General features: G+C 42.6%; 1 protein-coding gene across 1 annotated transcript in view; it reads right to left on the bottom strand.

The window, feature by feature from the left end:
• Nucleotides 1-14,233, bottom strand: part of kcnab1a (potassium voltage-gated channel subfamily A regulatory beta subunit 1a) — a 110,810-nt gene extending 96,577 nt beyond the window's left edge. Inside the window, exon 1 of the mRNA XM_084951964.1 lies at nucleotides 13,434-14,233. Within this exon, the coding sequence (XP_084808090.1) occupies nucleotides 13,434-13,720 (287 nt within the window). The 5' untranslated portion in view covers nucleotides 13,721-14,233. The remainder of the gene's footprint in view (nucleotides 1-13,433) is intronic.
• Between the last annotated feature and the right edge of the window lie 835 nt (nucleotides 14,234-15,068).

Below are 15,068 nucleotides of genomic sequence, written 5' to 3'. Positions count from 1 at the left end.
ATGATGAGGGTTTGGCCCGATCTGACAGAGTTAGGTCCTGTCTGCCACTCTCCCAAACAGCAAGTCAATAGGACAAACTCATGTCCTATTGGTTTACGCAGTTGGCTAGTGCTGACACAAGTGGAACATCAGAGGGCGTGCGTGCGTGCGTGCGTGCGTGCGTGTGGCTGAGACACGGCACGAGGTAAAGAGGAGCCAGAAAAAACTCATAGCTGCACGTGTTCAGAGTCCAGCTGATTTTTCAAGCTGTGGAGTCAATTATTGATCAGAGTCGTGTTAAGAACACACTTTAGCTCACTCAACTGACTAATGAAGCGGAGATGTGTGTGAAAGTGTTGCCCCCACTATTGGACCCGTATTGATTAATCATGAATCAGTGTAACAGAGTAACAGTAGAACTGATTCTGTGCTGGGAGTAAGTTAAGGGTTATGTCTTTGTTTAAGCATTTGATAGAACAGGATAAGCTACGGGGAATTAATAAGTCACTTTAAAAATAGCAAAAGTGTGTCTATGTGAGAACAAGAAGACTGAGTAATAATCTTTATTCCTCTTCTTTTAGTTTGTATCTGCTACGTCTAACACTTTAATCTGTGTTTAAGTAAAAGGGCCTTTACAATAAAAACCTATTTAACCATCTACCAAATCGCTCTTCATGAGCAAAATGTAACTTGTCTGAACGTCTGCACAGGTGATTTCACTCATACTGTGTGATTGCAACTAACTGTGCGAGCGTGCTTGATTGATGGCACTCTCCATTTCCTTCTAATTATTCTGCACCTGTCAGAGCAGAAAAACCTACTAACTTTATCATTTTTTTAATGACAGCATCAACATTCATTACTCTCAGGCTCAATCAAAGCAGATGTGCAATCAGCCAGAGCTGAAACACCTGTGTGAGTGGGCAGGGGCCATTTGTCTGAGTACACGTAAATCAAGACTGGAGCAAATATGGCTTTACATAAGAAGGGTTTATTTTTAGTAATAATAACTTTATTCGTATAGCACGTTTTGAAACACACAGCTACAAAGTGTTTCAGAGTTTGAATGAAAACACATTACAAATAAGCGTACATATACATGCAACCACAGAAGCAAACGCATTTTCATCCATTCCTGCATACACACTCCTACACACACATATTAGAATAACAAAAATCTGTTGATCAGCTGGGATGTTGCAACAAAACCTTTTCTAAAGTTTACAGAGAATCTGATCTAAAAGAGCAAAAATATCCGTTCTCTGGATGGAAATGCCTTGTTGACATCAGAGGTCAGAGGAAAATTTAGAGACTGCTTCAAGCTGATAGGAAGGCAACAGTAATTGGAAATAACCACTCATTACAACCAGGGAATGCAGAAGAGCATCTCTGAGTGTACAACATGTCAAAGCTTGAAGCAGGTGAGCTGCAGCAGCAGAAGGGACATACCAGGTGTCCCTCCAGTCAACTAAGAACAGGAAATTGAGGCTATAGTTCACACAGGCTCACCGAAACTGAACAATAGATTGGAAAAATGTTACCTGGCCTGATGAATCTCAATTTCTGCTACAAAATTCAGATGGTAGGGTCAGAATTTGAACATAAACAACACGAAAGCACGGCTCCATCTTGCCTTGCATCAACAGGTCAGGCTTCAGTTTTCTTGGCACAATTTGAGCCCCTTAGTAACAACTGAGCATTGACCACCCGAGTATTGTTGCTGAGCACGTCTATCCCTTGTAACCACAGTCTACCTTCTTCTTATGGCTGCTTCCAGTAAGATAACACACCATGGCACAAAGTTCAAATCATCTCTAACTGGTTTTTCGAACATGACAGTGAGTTCACTGTACTCAAATGGCCTCCACAGTCACCAGATCTCAATCCAACAGAGCACCTTTGGGAGCGTTACTTTGTTTAATTTCTTTCCTGGAGTGAGACGTCTTGAGGATCCAGTTCACCTATACGTGTCAAAGGCTATAATATAGCTTTGTATGCTATAATAGTTATATTTAATAGACAATAATGCTAAGATTACTAAAGCTGTGAGACAATTGTAAAAAATAAATAAAGTACTGCATCCTTCCTGTTGTCATATTAAACTGGCAGAGTGAAGTGATATGACACTCATACTAAGACTACCTCAAATTTGTACTTGAATAAAGTGCTTGAATAAAACTAAACCTCAGCTTTAGCGTGTAACCTAACTGAACACGATGTACAATAAAATCCCTGATTAAACAGACCACCCTATCTTGTAATTACAGTACAAAATGAGGCGCTTTCTTTCTCTCAGTCCAAAGTAATTTATTACATGGCTGGTTCTAAGCCAAAGGTGTCACAGGATCTTGGCTGGTGTAATACCAAGTGTGTAAAGCTCTTCACAATTTAACACACCCTCTATATTCATAATAGAAAAGACTCTAAAGCAAGAACTAATGCAGGCACCTTAGATTCTTCTTCATTTCTTTTTATTTAGTTGTGCAGAAATGTAGACTGTGATGCACAAATTGTAGACTTGTGTGGTATTTATAAAGTTAGATAAATGACTGCATGCACGCACGCCACTTCTGTGACCGGCTGACCAATTAACTATTTAAAGAGGACACCAGCTCTTCTGTTAAATATTCACTTGTTTTCCAAGATGAATAAAGGATGAGCAATTGACGCATTTATCTGAGTGTTTGTGTGTCTGACTGTGGCGTATCTGTTTCTGTGAGTGTGTGCATTTACTCGCTCCTTAACTCACTGGTTAGGAGCGCAACTGTGCATCTTGGTTACAAACTACAGCTTCCCATCTCTGACAAATGCACACGCACACTGTTGCACACAGAGAAACAAATACATACACAACACAAAGTGAGGAAGAACAGATTAGGCTCTAAACTCTGTGACACACCGCAGAGGCTATAAATAATATAATATTATCAATGTGCTTGCTTAAAGATCATTTTTAAATAATTTGTATTTTTTTAACATCGTCGATTTCCGCCCACCCAATACTTTGCTCTTCCTTCTCTTTGTGTCTGCGAGTAATAAATGAAGTGCAGTGCCTGAACAGTTTCTCCTTACATAGGCAAACGTTTGAGCATAAACACTGTGGGGGAACAGAAGGGCTCCGGTCCACAGAGCAGAGGCTTGTGACTGGTTTTAGTCAATAAATTGTCACTGCTGCTCTTTGGGTAGTCAAACACAGCTGTTATATTTTATTATTTAACATTTATTTATCTTTATCATGCTTTGAAGTGATGTGGAGTACAGAAACAGTTTCTGAGTTGGGTTTGCAGCTTAGGGTTCAAATCTCTTATTCCCGATTTAAAGTGGACACGAAACACTACGTGTATTGGGGCTGGTTTACACCATGCAGCACTACTCTGCAAAACTGTCAACTGGTGTAAAGCTGGATTTAAGAAATAAGTCTTTAGAGGTTTTTGGTTGTCTGTCCCTGTGTGTTGTCCCTGCGACAGACTGGTGACCTGTCCAGGGTGTATCCCGCCTCTCGCCCTATGACAGCTGGGATAGGCTCCAGCGCCCCCCGCGACCCTGAAAAGGATAAGCGGAAGCGAATGGATGGATGGATGGATGGATGGATGGAGGTTGGACCTTGTGAGAGCACAGAAAGTGACGTCACTGGGTTGTTTGGTTGTTGCTATTAGACTTACATTAGTTGGTAGATGTACGTAAGATGCAATCAGCACCATCTGTGTGCAATATTGAAGTGTAATTTAAGTTATCTCAGGGTTCAGTCTCTCTTTTCCCAAACATACGCAACCAGATTACAGGATAACAGCTGAAGCATGATCAGGAATACTGACCATCCAGCACGTCCATAGAGAAAATAGATTGGTGTGTGACCAAAAACAACAGGAGCCTCCGAGGAAGACATGTCACGATTATAAAACCTTATTTCATGCTTTGGTTCAGAAATTCCAAGCCCAAGTGTAAATGAAGGAAATCTATGGAGATTTTTCCCTCCAGATGCATCCTGATAGATTCCTGACATTCTTTGGTAAGAAACTTAGTTACTTAAAACTCATTGGTGCTGAAATCGCTTTCTGTATCCAGCTACACAGACAGTTTGTTAGAGCAGGGATTACAGTTGTAAATTAGTCCTATTACATGTATAACCCTTTTCCACAAGTACCTACTCGGCTCAACTCAACTCGGTTTTTAGGGTTTTCCATTAGGTGGTCGTACCTGGTACCGGGTACTTCTTTAGTACCTGCTCAGCCAGGTTCCCAAGCGAGCCAAGTCAATCCAAAAACATGATGCCAGCAGTCCGCATCTCACCAATTAGTTTGTAAGTGACGTCAATCAAGAGTCATGAAGGCGACTCCTTCACAAAAATCAAAACTGCCATTTTTGAAACCCGGCAACAAGGGAAACACCCATTAACAAAAACAAAAAAACAAATCCGTGGTCCCTGAGACAAAAAGCCATAGACCAGGGGTGTCAAACTCACTGACACCCCTGACAGGCCATACATGGCAGGCCACATACAGCCCACTTCTTAAATGGTCCAGACCAGTGAAACTCCCCTTCCTGTCAGTGTAAAGAAGTCCTATATTTAACTGTTTTTCTACAAAGTAAAAGCTGCTATGAATAAGAAAGCAATCTGTCAGCACGACTCTCAAATTATAAGAAACAAATGTGTAAAATTACAGAAAAAGTTCTGGTGACTCTTTGCCCAGACAGTCCTTTTTTTAGTTTTGTTTTTTAATTTTTAACTGTACTTGTAAAAAAACAAACAAACAGAAATTTACAGTATATCGTTAAAAGTCCAACATTTCTGCTTGTACTTGTTTGAGGTGAGCAGCAGATCAAACAAATTAAAAATCATAAATGGCTTCAAGCGCACACGCTGAGCCATGACTCTGTGCTACATCCAGACATTTCTGTATCTCTGCCGTTCAAAGACACTTTTTTAATAGTTAATTTTATGAAATATTGAATATTGATTTACTGCTAATAGAGAGAAAACACATGAGGTTCAAGGCCTGGACAGTCAAGCAGAGTAGGTACAGGGCTCACGTCCACGTTGACATGGCCTTCACTGGCCTTTATGGCCGGCACGGTCGAGCAATGGTTAGTGGTGTTCTCCCCTGATTCAAACCTCCAGGTTGGCTGCAGCCTTCCTGTGGTCTCTCTGAAGTTTGCATGTTATCTCTGTGCCTGCATGGGCTTCCTCCACCAACCCAAATACATGCTTGTTGGGTTAAGTGGTTATTCTAAATGGACCATAGATGTGAAGTATATAATATGCTGTATGGTTAAAATGGGATTTCTAGTTAAAAGCAGTAAGACTAGTACATTACACAGTACTGGAGTTCCTTTTTGATTTGACATACCAGTAGCAGAACCTGGGGGATCTGTTATCAAAGAGTAGCAGGACTGGTGGTGCTCTATAGTGTAATTCCAGCTAATAATCTGTTCTTTTTATACATTTTAATACATGAAAAATGTCTCCAGGTCAAGGGAGGGATCATTACTGCCATTAGAAGCAACTATAATTGTAATGAACTGCAAACTTTTACTTTTATGTATCTTCTGCAAGCTCATACCACCTTAAGACGCTTCTACTATAGCACAAGTTTACATGCCCGTGGTGTCTTTCCATTACATACCAATTACTCTAACACTGGCAATCAGGTTGAGGAGATCACAGGTTCACGGGAAAAAAAAGTGGTGCTGGCCAATCATGAAACATAAAAAAGTGCAGCGGAGACAAAACCATAAAATTGGAAAATTATGGGGATGTTGTCTGTGAAGGTTCTCAGTCATCCAGGTCATCGTAGTCAAAGGAGCTTGCAAAGAAAAGCGTCTGGACTTCTTTAAGTTTACTTGAAGACGTTTCACCTCTCATCCGAGAAGCTTCTTCAGTTCTAAGGTCAAATGGTGGAGAGTCCCAGATATAAACCTAGTGGGAGTATCCCCCCACAGAGGGACAAAAGGACCCCCTGATGATCTTCTAATCGCCTGCGCCAAGGTGTGAAACTGGGTGTGGGTCCCAATCAGCCAGAGTTTCGGGTGTGTTCATTGTGAAACCTGGCCCCACCTTATCATGCGAATTCCTGAGGTCAGATGGCCCAGGATGTGAGTGGGCGTTAAGGCGTCTGGGAAGGGATCTCAAAACTGGATTATAGATGGCAGAGAGTTGGTGTCGTAAACCCCCGCCTCTGTTCAAAGATGGTCGCTCACAGTGGACATAGATGGCTTCTTTCACTCCTCTTTCAAACCATCTGTCCTCTCTGTCCAAAATGTGAACATTGGCATCCTCGAAAGAGTGTCCTTTATCCTTAAGATGCAGATGGACTGCTGAGTCTTGTCCTGTGGAGGTGGCTCTTCTGTGTTGTGCCATGCGCTTGTGAAGTGGCTGTTTGGTCTCTCCAATGTAGAGGTCTGGGCATTCCTCGCTGCACTGTACAGCATACACCACATTGTTAAGTCTGTGTTTTGGCGTTTTGTCTTTCGGGTGAACCAGTTTTTGTCTGAGCGTGTTGCTGGGTCTGAAATGCACCGGGATGTCATGCTTGGAGAAAACTCTCCTAAGTTTTTCTGATACACCGGCTACATAGGGGATGACAATGTTGTTGCGTCTGTCCTTCTTATCCTCCCTCGTTGGTGTCTGGTCTTCTTTTCTGTGCCTCTTTGCTGACTTTAAGAACGCCCATTTAGGATAGCCGCACGTTTTGAGTGCTTCCTTTACATGTGTGTGTTCCTTCTTTTTTCCTTCAGGCTTAGAGGGAACATGTTCTGCCCGGTGGTGTAGGGTCCTAATTACTCCAAGTTTGTGTTCCAAAGGGTGATGGGAGTCAAAGAGGAGGTACTGGTCCGTGTGTGTGGGCTTCCGGTAAACTTCGATGTTGAGTTTGCCGTTCTCTTCAATGTGCACAGCGCAGTCCAGGAAAGGCAAACAGTTGTCCTTTGTGTCTTCCCTGGTGAACTTGATGTTTTTATCCACAGCGTTAATGTGCGCAGTGAAGGATTCCACTTCTTGTGTCTTGATTTTGACCCAGGTGTCGTCCACATATCTGTACCAGTGGCTGGGTACTCTTCCTTTGAAAGAGCCAAGAGCCTTCCTTTCCACTTCCTCCATGTAAAGGTTGGCTACAATAGGTGACACGGGGGAGCCCATGGCACAGCCATGTTTTTGTCTGTAAAAGCCTTCGTTGTATTTGAAATATGTAGTGGTGAGACATATTTCAAATACAACGAAAACGTGCGGCTATCCTAAATGGGCGTTCTTAAAGTCAGCAAAGAGGCACAGAAAAGAAGACCAGACACCAACGAGGGAGGATAAGAAGGACAGACGCAACAACATTGTCATCACTTATGTAGCCGGTGTATCAGAAAAACTTAGGAGAGTTTTCTCCAAGCATGACATCCCGGTGCATTTCAGACCCAGCAACACGCTCAGACAAAAACTGGTTCACCCGAAAGACAAAACGCCAAAACACAGACTTAACAATGTGGTGTATGCTGTACAGTGCAGCGAGGAATGCCCAGACCTCTACATTGGAGAGACCAAACAGCCACTTCACAAGCGCATGGCACAACACAGAAGAGCCACCTCCACAGGACAAGACTCAGCAGTCCATCTGCATCTTAAGGATAAAGGTCACTCTTTCGAGGATGCCAATGTTCACATTTTGGACAGAGAGGACAGATGGTTTGAAAGAGGAGTGAAAGAAGCCATCTATGTCCACTGTGAGCGACCATCTTTGAACAGAGGCGGGGGTTTACGACACCAACTCTCTGCCATCTATAATCCAGTTTTGAGATCCCTTCCCAGACGCCTTAACGCCCACTCACATCCTGGGCCATCTGACCTCAGGAATTCGCATGATAAGGTGGGGCCAGGTTTCACAATGAACACACCCGAAACTCTGGCTGATTGGGACCCACACCCAGTTTCACACCTTGGCGCAGGCGATTAGAAGATCATCAGGGGGTCCTTTTGTCCCTCTGTGGGGGGATACTCCCACTAGGTTTATATCTGGGACTCTCCACCATTTGACCTTAGAACTGAAGAAGCTTCTCGGATGAGAGGTGAAACGTCTTCAAGTAAACTTAAAGAAGTCCAGACGCTTTTCTTTGCAAGCTCCTTTGACTATGGGGATGTTGAACACATAACACAGACTGAAAGCAACAACGGCTGCTGTGTGAGTGTGTGAGAGAGGAAAAGCACTGTGCAGGAGTTCAGTATTAAAAGTCCTGTATGAATGCGGGCGAGCTTTGAGCGCTTTGGTCAGCAGGATTGGAGGAAGATTTATTTCTATCCATAAAGTTTATCTGGTGGATTATATCGAGTATTTCATTAGATAAAAGTTTAAAAGGCAGTCTTGGTCTTATTGTTTCAGCTACAACCTCAGTGGTCTTTATTGGTCTGAGAGCAAGTAAAGAGTTCATATAAAAACATCTTTCATACTCCCAGTTTCTCCTAAAAATGCAAGAAAATGTCAACGCTTGGGAGGAAGAGTAGAGTAGACCTAATGGACATATTTCTCATTTGATATCAAGAAAAATAAGATGCTTTTTTAAGTGTGTGGAGCAACTCTGACCAATAAAAACACAACAAACTTTTTACACTTTATATTGTAATCAACTTCAGACTGAGTCTACTATAATCTTATGAAAGAATTTAATGCCTAAATTATGACTAAAGCAAAATGAAATTTTAGTCATAAGACTATCAGACTCTCAGGATTAACATTGATTTTGCTGACTGGTGAGTATCCGCTGACTTCATACCTGTTGATGTGAGCTACCTTTGCAGTACAGAAAACCCAGAGTTAACCCAATAAGTTATCCGAATAAGCTGAAATCTTACTTCGTGGTACAGACCTCGAAATACATTCCTAACACGATAAATCTAGGAAAGTCATTTCCTGTTTTACAACGTGGAGAATTTAATTCACATTCTGAAAACAGCAAAGGCAGAGTAGAAATGGCTGATGCACACAGACTATGAATTATGCACAGAACAAAATCAGCAAAGGCTGCAGGGACAGAGAAAGAAGTGAGTGACAGGGGAGGAGAGAAGCAACTGCAGGGACAATGTAACTCTGTCACCTTCACACCACAGTCGATCAGCAGGCAGAGCTCATTTAATCAGATGGACTGACAAACATCCAGACTGTCTGAAAACACACACAAACACACACACACACTGGCAGTTCAGTTTCTATCACTTCAAGGGAATTTTCATCGTCTTACAATCATTTTCTAGAAACTTAGCCTTGACTTAACCTTGAAACAAGTCTCTATACAATCATTACAGGGTCTTTTTGTCTGCATCCCCTTTTTAGGTCCCCATGATATGACTGTGAAAACATGAGCAATACAAGAAATACACACGCGTACTCACAAACACACATTAGTACACCCAAGAGCACATGGCATATGCTTCATAATGTGACCTTCTGCCCCCTGGAGGTTTGAATTCCCCTTCACTGTTGTGCCCTTACCCAGCATTCCCCTGCTGTATCCAATAATACCATGGCCTTTAGATTAATCTTTTTCCCCACTTGGCTGATTGAATTGATGTCTGTTTTAATTCAGCGTGAGTAATCAAACATCGGCGGAGTGCATTTGCGTGCCTAATAACTTTGGAATCTAGGTTAAAAGGGGATGTACTTGATTCACGCTTTTTGTTTGTCGCTCTGGAGGCTGATTGAACACAAAACTTAGCTTTCAGCTTGATATTTATTCATTGTAGTGGAGCGTTCATGACTAACACGCACTGAGTTGATGTCAAAATCCATTTCCGAGGCTACATTCTGGTACTGAGCGATCACCGTCTCTCTAAAATGCTACTTACAGTGTCACAGTGCATCAGTATCTCCCCGATTAGTGTTAACATTAGCCCAGAGAAAATGTTAAATGCATATGTTCTGAAATGAACATTATGTTGTCACCATAACCTACATAGTCAGGGCCATATTAACGACATAATGAACATGCACACACACTGAGGTAATTTGCTGTCAAACAAACACTCACCGATGCTCTTGCACAACTGAAAGGACTCACCCACGCCCCACAAACAGGCACACACACTCATGAATAATAAACTAAAGGGCATGTGAGGGCACTCTGTTGAGCTCATATCTACATGGAATTTGCCTCTTCTTCCTCTTTCCATCTGTGCACTTTGGACCATTTGAAAGAATGCCTGTGTGTCTGTGTGCATGTGTGTTTCTGTTTTAAACCCACCATACACTTTGCAAATATCAGGTTGAACCTTTTTGCTTGCAGAACTGAATTAATTCTTCGTTGCACTGATTCAATAAAGTGCTGGAAATAGTCCTCTGAGATTTTGGTCCATGTCGGCATGACAGCATCACACAGTCGCTGCAGATTTCTTGGCTATACATCCATGATGTAAATTTGTTGTTCCACCACATCCCAAAGGTGCTCTAATGAATTGAGATTTGCCTGTGGAGGATATTTTGGTACAGTGAAAGAAATCAGTAGGAGATGATTTGAGCCCACAACACAAGCTTGTGTGAAACTGTAGCCTCAGTTTCCTGTTCGTTGCTTTCAGGGGTGGAAGAAGGTGTGGTCTTCTGCTGCTGGAGCCCATCTGCTTCACAATTGAGGGATGCTCTTCTGCATACCTTGGTTGTAACGTTAGCTCCTCTGACCTAAGACATTAACCAGGCACTTGTTCACGTGGATCCATATCATCTGTTCTCATGATATGGATCCAGTCCATCCATCCATAGAATCACTCATTAGCATCATCACAATAATGCTGATCCACGATCAACATTGCAGTTGACTGTCGCATTGTTGTGATGTCATAGCTTTCCAAAGTAGGGGCAGGGAAGACAAAAAATGCCTTTTTTTAATATAAAAAAGAGGAAGCTGCTGTACCGAATGAGAGCCCTCACAGGCACAAGGACGCCCTCTTGCTATGAGACAGATCTTTCAGATCATTCTCTGTTAACCCTAAAGATGATTATTCAAGAAAATCCCTGTAGATCAGCCCGTCTGGCACCAACAACCACACCAACCTCAAAATCATCTTTCTTCCCATTCTGAGGCTCAACTTGAACTTCAGCAGGTCATTTTGACTACGTCTGCATGCCTAAATGCTTCAAGTTGCATATGCTGCCATGTGATTAAACTGATGTGCATAATAAAGTGGTAAGTGTACAGTTCGGTTGCGCCAGGTTTGGATCGTCCATACATAAAAGCCACTATACTTTACTTTTACTTCTTAAAATATAATATTTAGACACAGCACCAAAAAAGTCAAGTCACAACTCTCCTCGGCTCACCCCCACAGAGCTGGCAGGACTTTAAAGGGAAAACACATTTAAAGGTCACAGAGGGCACTTGACTGAATTGCATCTCTTCCTTTGGGGTGTTCATGTGCTAATAAAAGCATTTTTATTAATATCTTGTATGTAACCCATTTTTGGGAGGTTGAAGTCATGACTGGTTTGGTTTGTTTTATTTTTTCTCCACACAAAAAGACCCCCCACAAAAAAATTGCCTTTATTAGAAAGCACAGTTGTAGATAGTGGACAGAGAGCAGACGTAGCAAAGGGCCTGAGGTCAGACTCAAACCCAGGACCACCTCCTTTGATCACCTGCTCATCCCATAAGCTAAACTGACGCCCGGTTTTATCTCTTTTATGGTTAAAACTAAGTTCAAAGGTTTCATTGTTTTGCATGCTAATTCGGGGAAATGCTTTCTACTTAACAAAATTTCAAATTTCTTTCTTATTTGTGTGTGTCTGAGTGAACAGACTGCTCAACTTGACCACCGACAAGCACGCTGACCTGGAAAAGGTCGTGGGCAGCCAGCTGTTCTATTAGGTTACCATGGCAATAGCCACAAACTTTTAAACACACACACACAGGCCCTCGAACGCACATATGCCAATATGTCCCCAGGCAAATGCTAATAGCGAATGGCCATATGAGCTCCTTTAGCCAGGTTGATCCAACAGAGATACAGACTCCCATCACACTCCTCTCTACACCCCCTTTCTCCATTGGTGGGCACAGAGGGGTGATGGAAACGGTCTGAGCTGCCAGATCTTCTAAACCAACACAACAACGGAATAAGTTTAGTCCGTGTTATTATTACACTGACTGTAATACAGTGAAATATGTTGGCAGGATTTTGCAAAGAACCACTGATGAGGAAGCCCCAGGGAACGAATGACAGAAATATAGTTCATGGAAATGCTAAGCCAGCAGTGTCTCCAAATATAAAACACACATGGACACTAATTTTTTAAAACCACACTATGCAGTCTTATTGATTTACTTTGTTGAATAAGAATATTTTATTTCCTCTGATTCCCAAGTTGTTTTTTTATTCCATTTTGTCAGTGTGGACTCTCAGTTCACACTGGATGTTTTTTTAAGTTTCTAATGGAAAAAGAAACATTTTTAAACATTTAAACAAATTCAGGTACAAATTAAGATTAATGAGCTCTAACAAGCTGAGGTAAACAACAGAGAAGGCTTTACTCAAGCTCATCCCCCTCTCGTCCTCTCCGGAGACGACCAGGCGATTCAGGCAAAGAAGCTACGTGTTACTTTTTTTTGCCTGGGGGCTGAGCAGCGATCCACAATGTCCCGATCACACTCGCTCAAACCACTCGCCAACACGGCGCTTAGTCACAGATGACGAACTTGGAGAAAAACAACAAGCACATGACAGCAGTTTCTACCAGCGCACAAGGAGCATGAACCGGATTACCTTCAAAACAAAAGATCATTTAACAGGAGCTATTTGAATGATGACGCTCATTTTCTACCTGCAGTGTGCACACTCTGATACATTGAAAAATATGCACTCGTATCAAATCCAAGGGGTGCTGACAACTCTTAAAGCACTGTAAAGCAATTTTGTACATATTTAAAGAAAAACACAGATCTCGGATTCACATAATTAAAAAGGGAATAAAAGAACCTAAGCACGTGTGCATTACAAACATATGCGCTTGGGGTGATGCTTGTTGACATGTGACTTATTTATTTTTTTCTGCCACAGTTAGTCCTGTATGTGCCGGCTAGCTCAATACAGCATGCAGCTGAAACTATAGCTTATTATACTTAGTATTATGCATCCATCAGAAACAGAGAGGACTCGGATTAAAATTATTTATAAAGAACTCAGAGCTAATGATCAATTAGCTTGGGAGTTTTAAAAGAGATCAATAGTTCCCATTATGCAATGGGCATTGCAAAGCAAGCATGACCTTAGAATCATGTAAACACAGAGCATGTGGGGGGAAAGCTTGAAAAACTGTTTGATTTTTATCCACGCTTCTCTTCAGATGTCACAGATGTAGAATCAAACAAAACACTAATTATAAAAAACTCTCTTCAACCCCCTCAGCCATTACTAACTCTTTAAAGAGAAATGATAAGTCTGTCAACATGACCGAACATGACTTCCTCTCACAGAGACACACAGGTAAGGTTACCTGTAGGCCATGCCTGTCTGACTCTTCACCGTGTCGTGCAGCGACAGCGAGTGGAAGTTGAGGAACTCCTCCAGCTGCTTGAGCTCCACCACACCGTTGGGTTTGTTTGCCGTCCACAGCATCAGAGGAGGGTAGGGCCGCGTTCCAGTCCCCATAGAAGTCTTTCCAACAAGCCTCCCCTGTCCCAGGCCTTGAGCCTGGACCCCACCCTGGCCTCCACCCTGAATCCTGGACCCCTTCTGTTTCGGGTTGGGGATCTCCGGGCACGTTGCCTTGTACAAGTACATCTTCCAGCTTTCTTCTTCACTTTATCCTCCCCTTCAATCGCTCCTTTCTGCTGTTCGCATGTCCCACAATCATGTGCGCTCAGATTAATCCAGGTAGGCCCCTCACCCACGCACAGCTACACGGAGCAGAGGAGCGTGTGCGTGAGAGCATCTGATTAAATCTTAGTGTGAAGTATTCCTCCAAAATAAAGCTGCACAAGTCCTCCTCTTATTAAAAACAAAAACAAAAGAACATCCAGCCCTGAAAGGAGCCTTTCTTTTCAAACTGAAATCTGGAGTCCAGTCTGTCAGCAGGCTGCTCGTCCACACTGGGAAAACAGGTTACTTCCTTACATGTACTTCTCCATGCACCAGGCCATATATGTTGTCTGCACATATACACACATGAAGACAGATTAACAGAGGGCCAAACACACAGTCCCTCTCCTCTCACACACACATGCACACACGTAACACACACACACCCACACACTGATGCTGTCACTTTGCCCCCTGCTCAGCCAGTCTACATTATAAGCTCAGTTTGGTTTTGCTCCCTATTAAATAGCATGGGAATCTGGGACATTTTTTCCTCCCTCCCTCCCTCTCACTCTCTCACTCTCTGTTTCTCTCTCACTCTCTCCTTCCTTTTACCCCTTTTTCCTCTCCACCCCCCACCCCCTTATCCTCTCTCCCACCCTGCCTTTCCTCATCATCCCTCTTTTGTCTCCCAGTATTCCCTCCGTCACAAGCCCTTTCACTTACTCCTGATTTTCTCTCCCGTCTCTCTTCCAGCATTCACGTCTCCTGCCATTTGCTTTTTGTCAGCCCGTCTCTCACACTCGTTGCACTTTTAAAGCAGTCACTTTTTTTCCACTTTCAACAACCTTTAAATTCATTCTTTTTCATCTTTTTTGCCTCTCTTTTCTTACCCTGCCCTCCCTTTCTGCTCCTTCTTATTCTAAACTATGTGTACTCTCCAGTTCTGCCCATAACAAACACGTAATATAAACACGCAGACACACATACTCGAGCAGACGCTTGCACACGGCCGATGGCGTGTTATTCAGTCGTGCACAGTGTAAGGGCGGTGTTTTCATAATTAGGTAAACCAAAAAAATAAAGTGGAAAAGCCTCTGTTTTCTCGTCTTTCCTTTTTCTTGACTGCACAAACACACACACACAGTATATAATCTCTCCCCTCTAGCCTTCTCATGGGAGCGTTCAATGACATCATGTCTGGTCCTCCAGTGAATTGTGGGAATCATGAGGAATGCCACTCTTCCATATCAGGAAATTTGAGTTAAGATACACACTGTCACTCTTTCCACAAGTAGACACATACACAGATGATGGAATTTCAGTCCAT

Source organism: Perissodus microlepis, chromosome 14 (assembly GCF_051167445.1).
Source record: "Perissodus microlepis isolate ML-2025 ecotype Zambia chromosome 14, ASM5116744v1, whole genome shotgun sequence".
NCBI classification, from domain to species: Eukaryota; Metazoa; Chordata; class Actinopteri; order Cichliformes; family Cichlidae; genus Perissodus; species Perissodus microlepis.
This window is presented reverse-complemented; position numbering and strand designations above follow the sequence as displayed.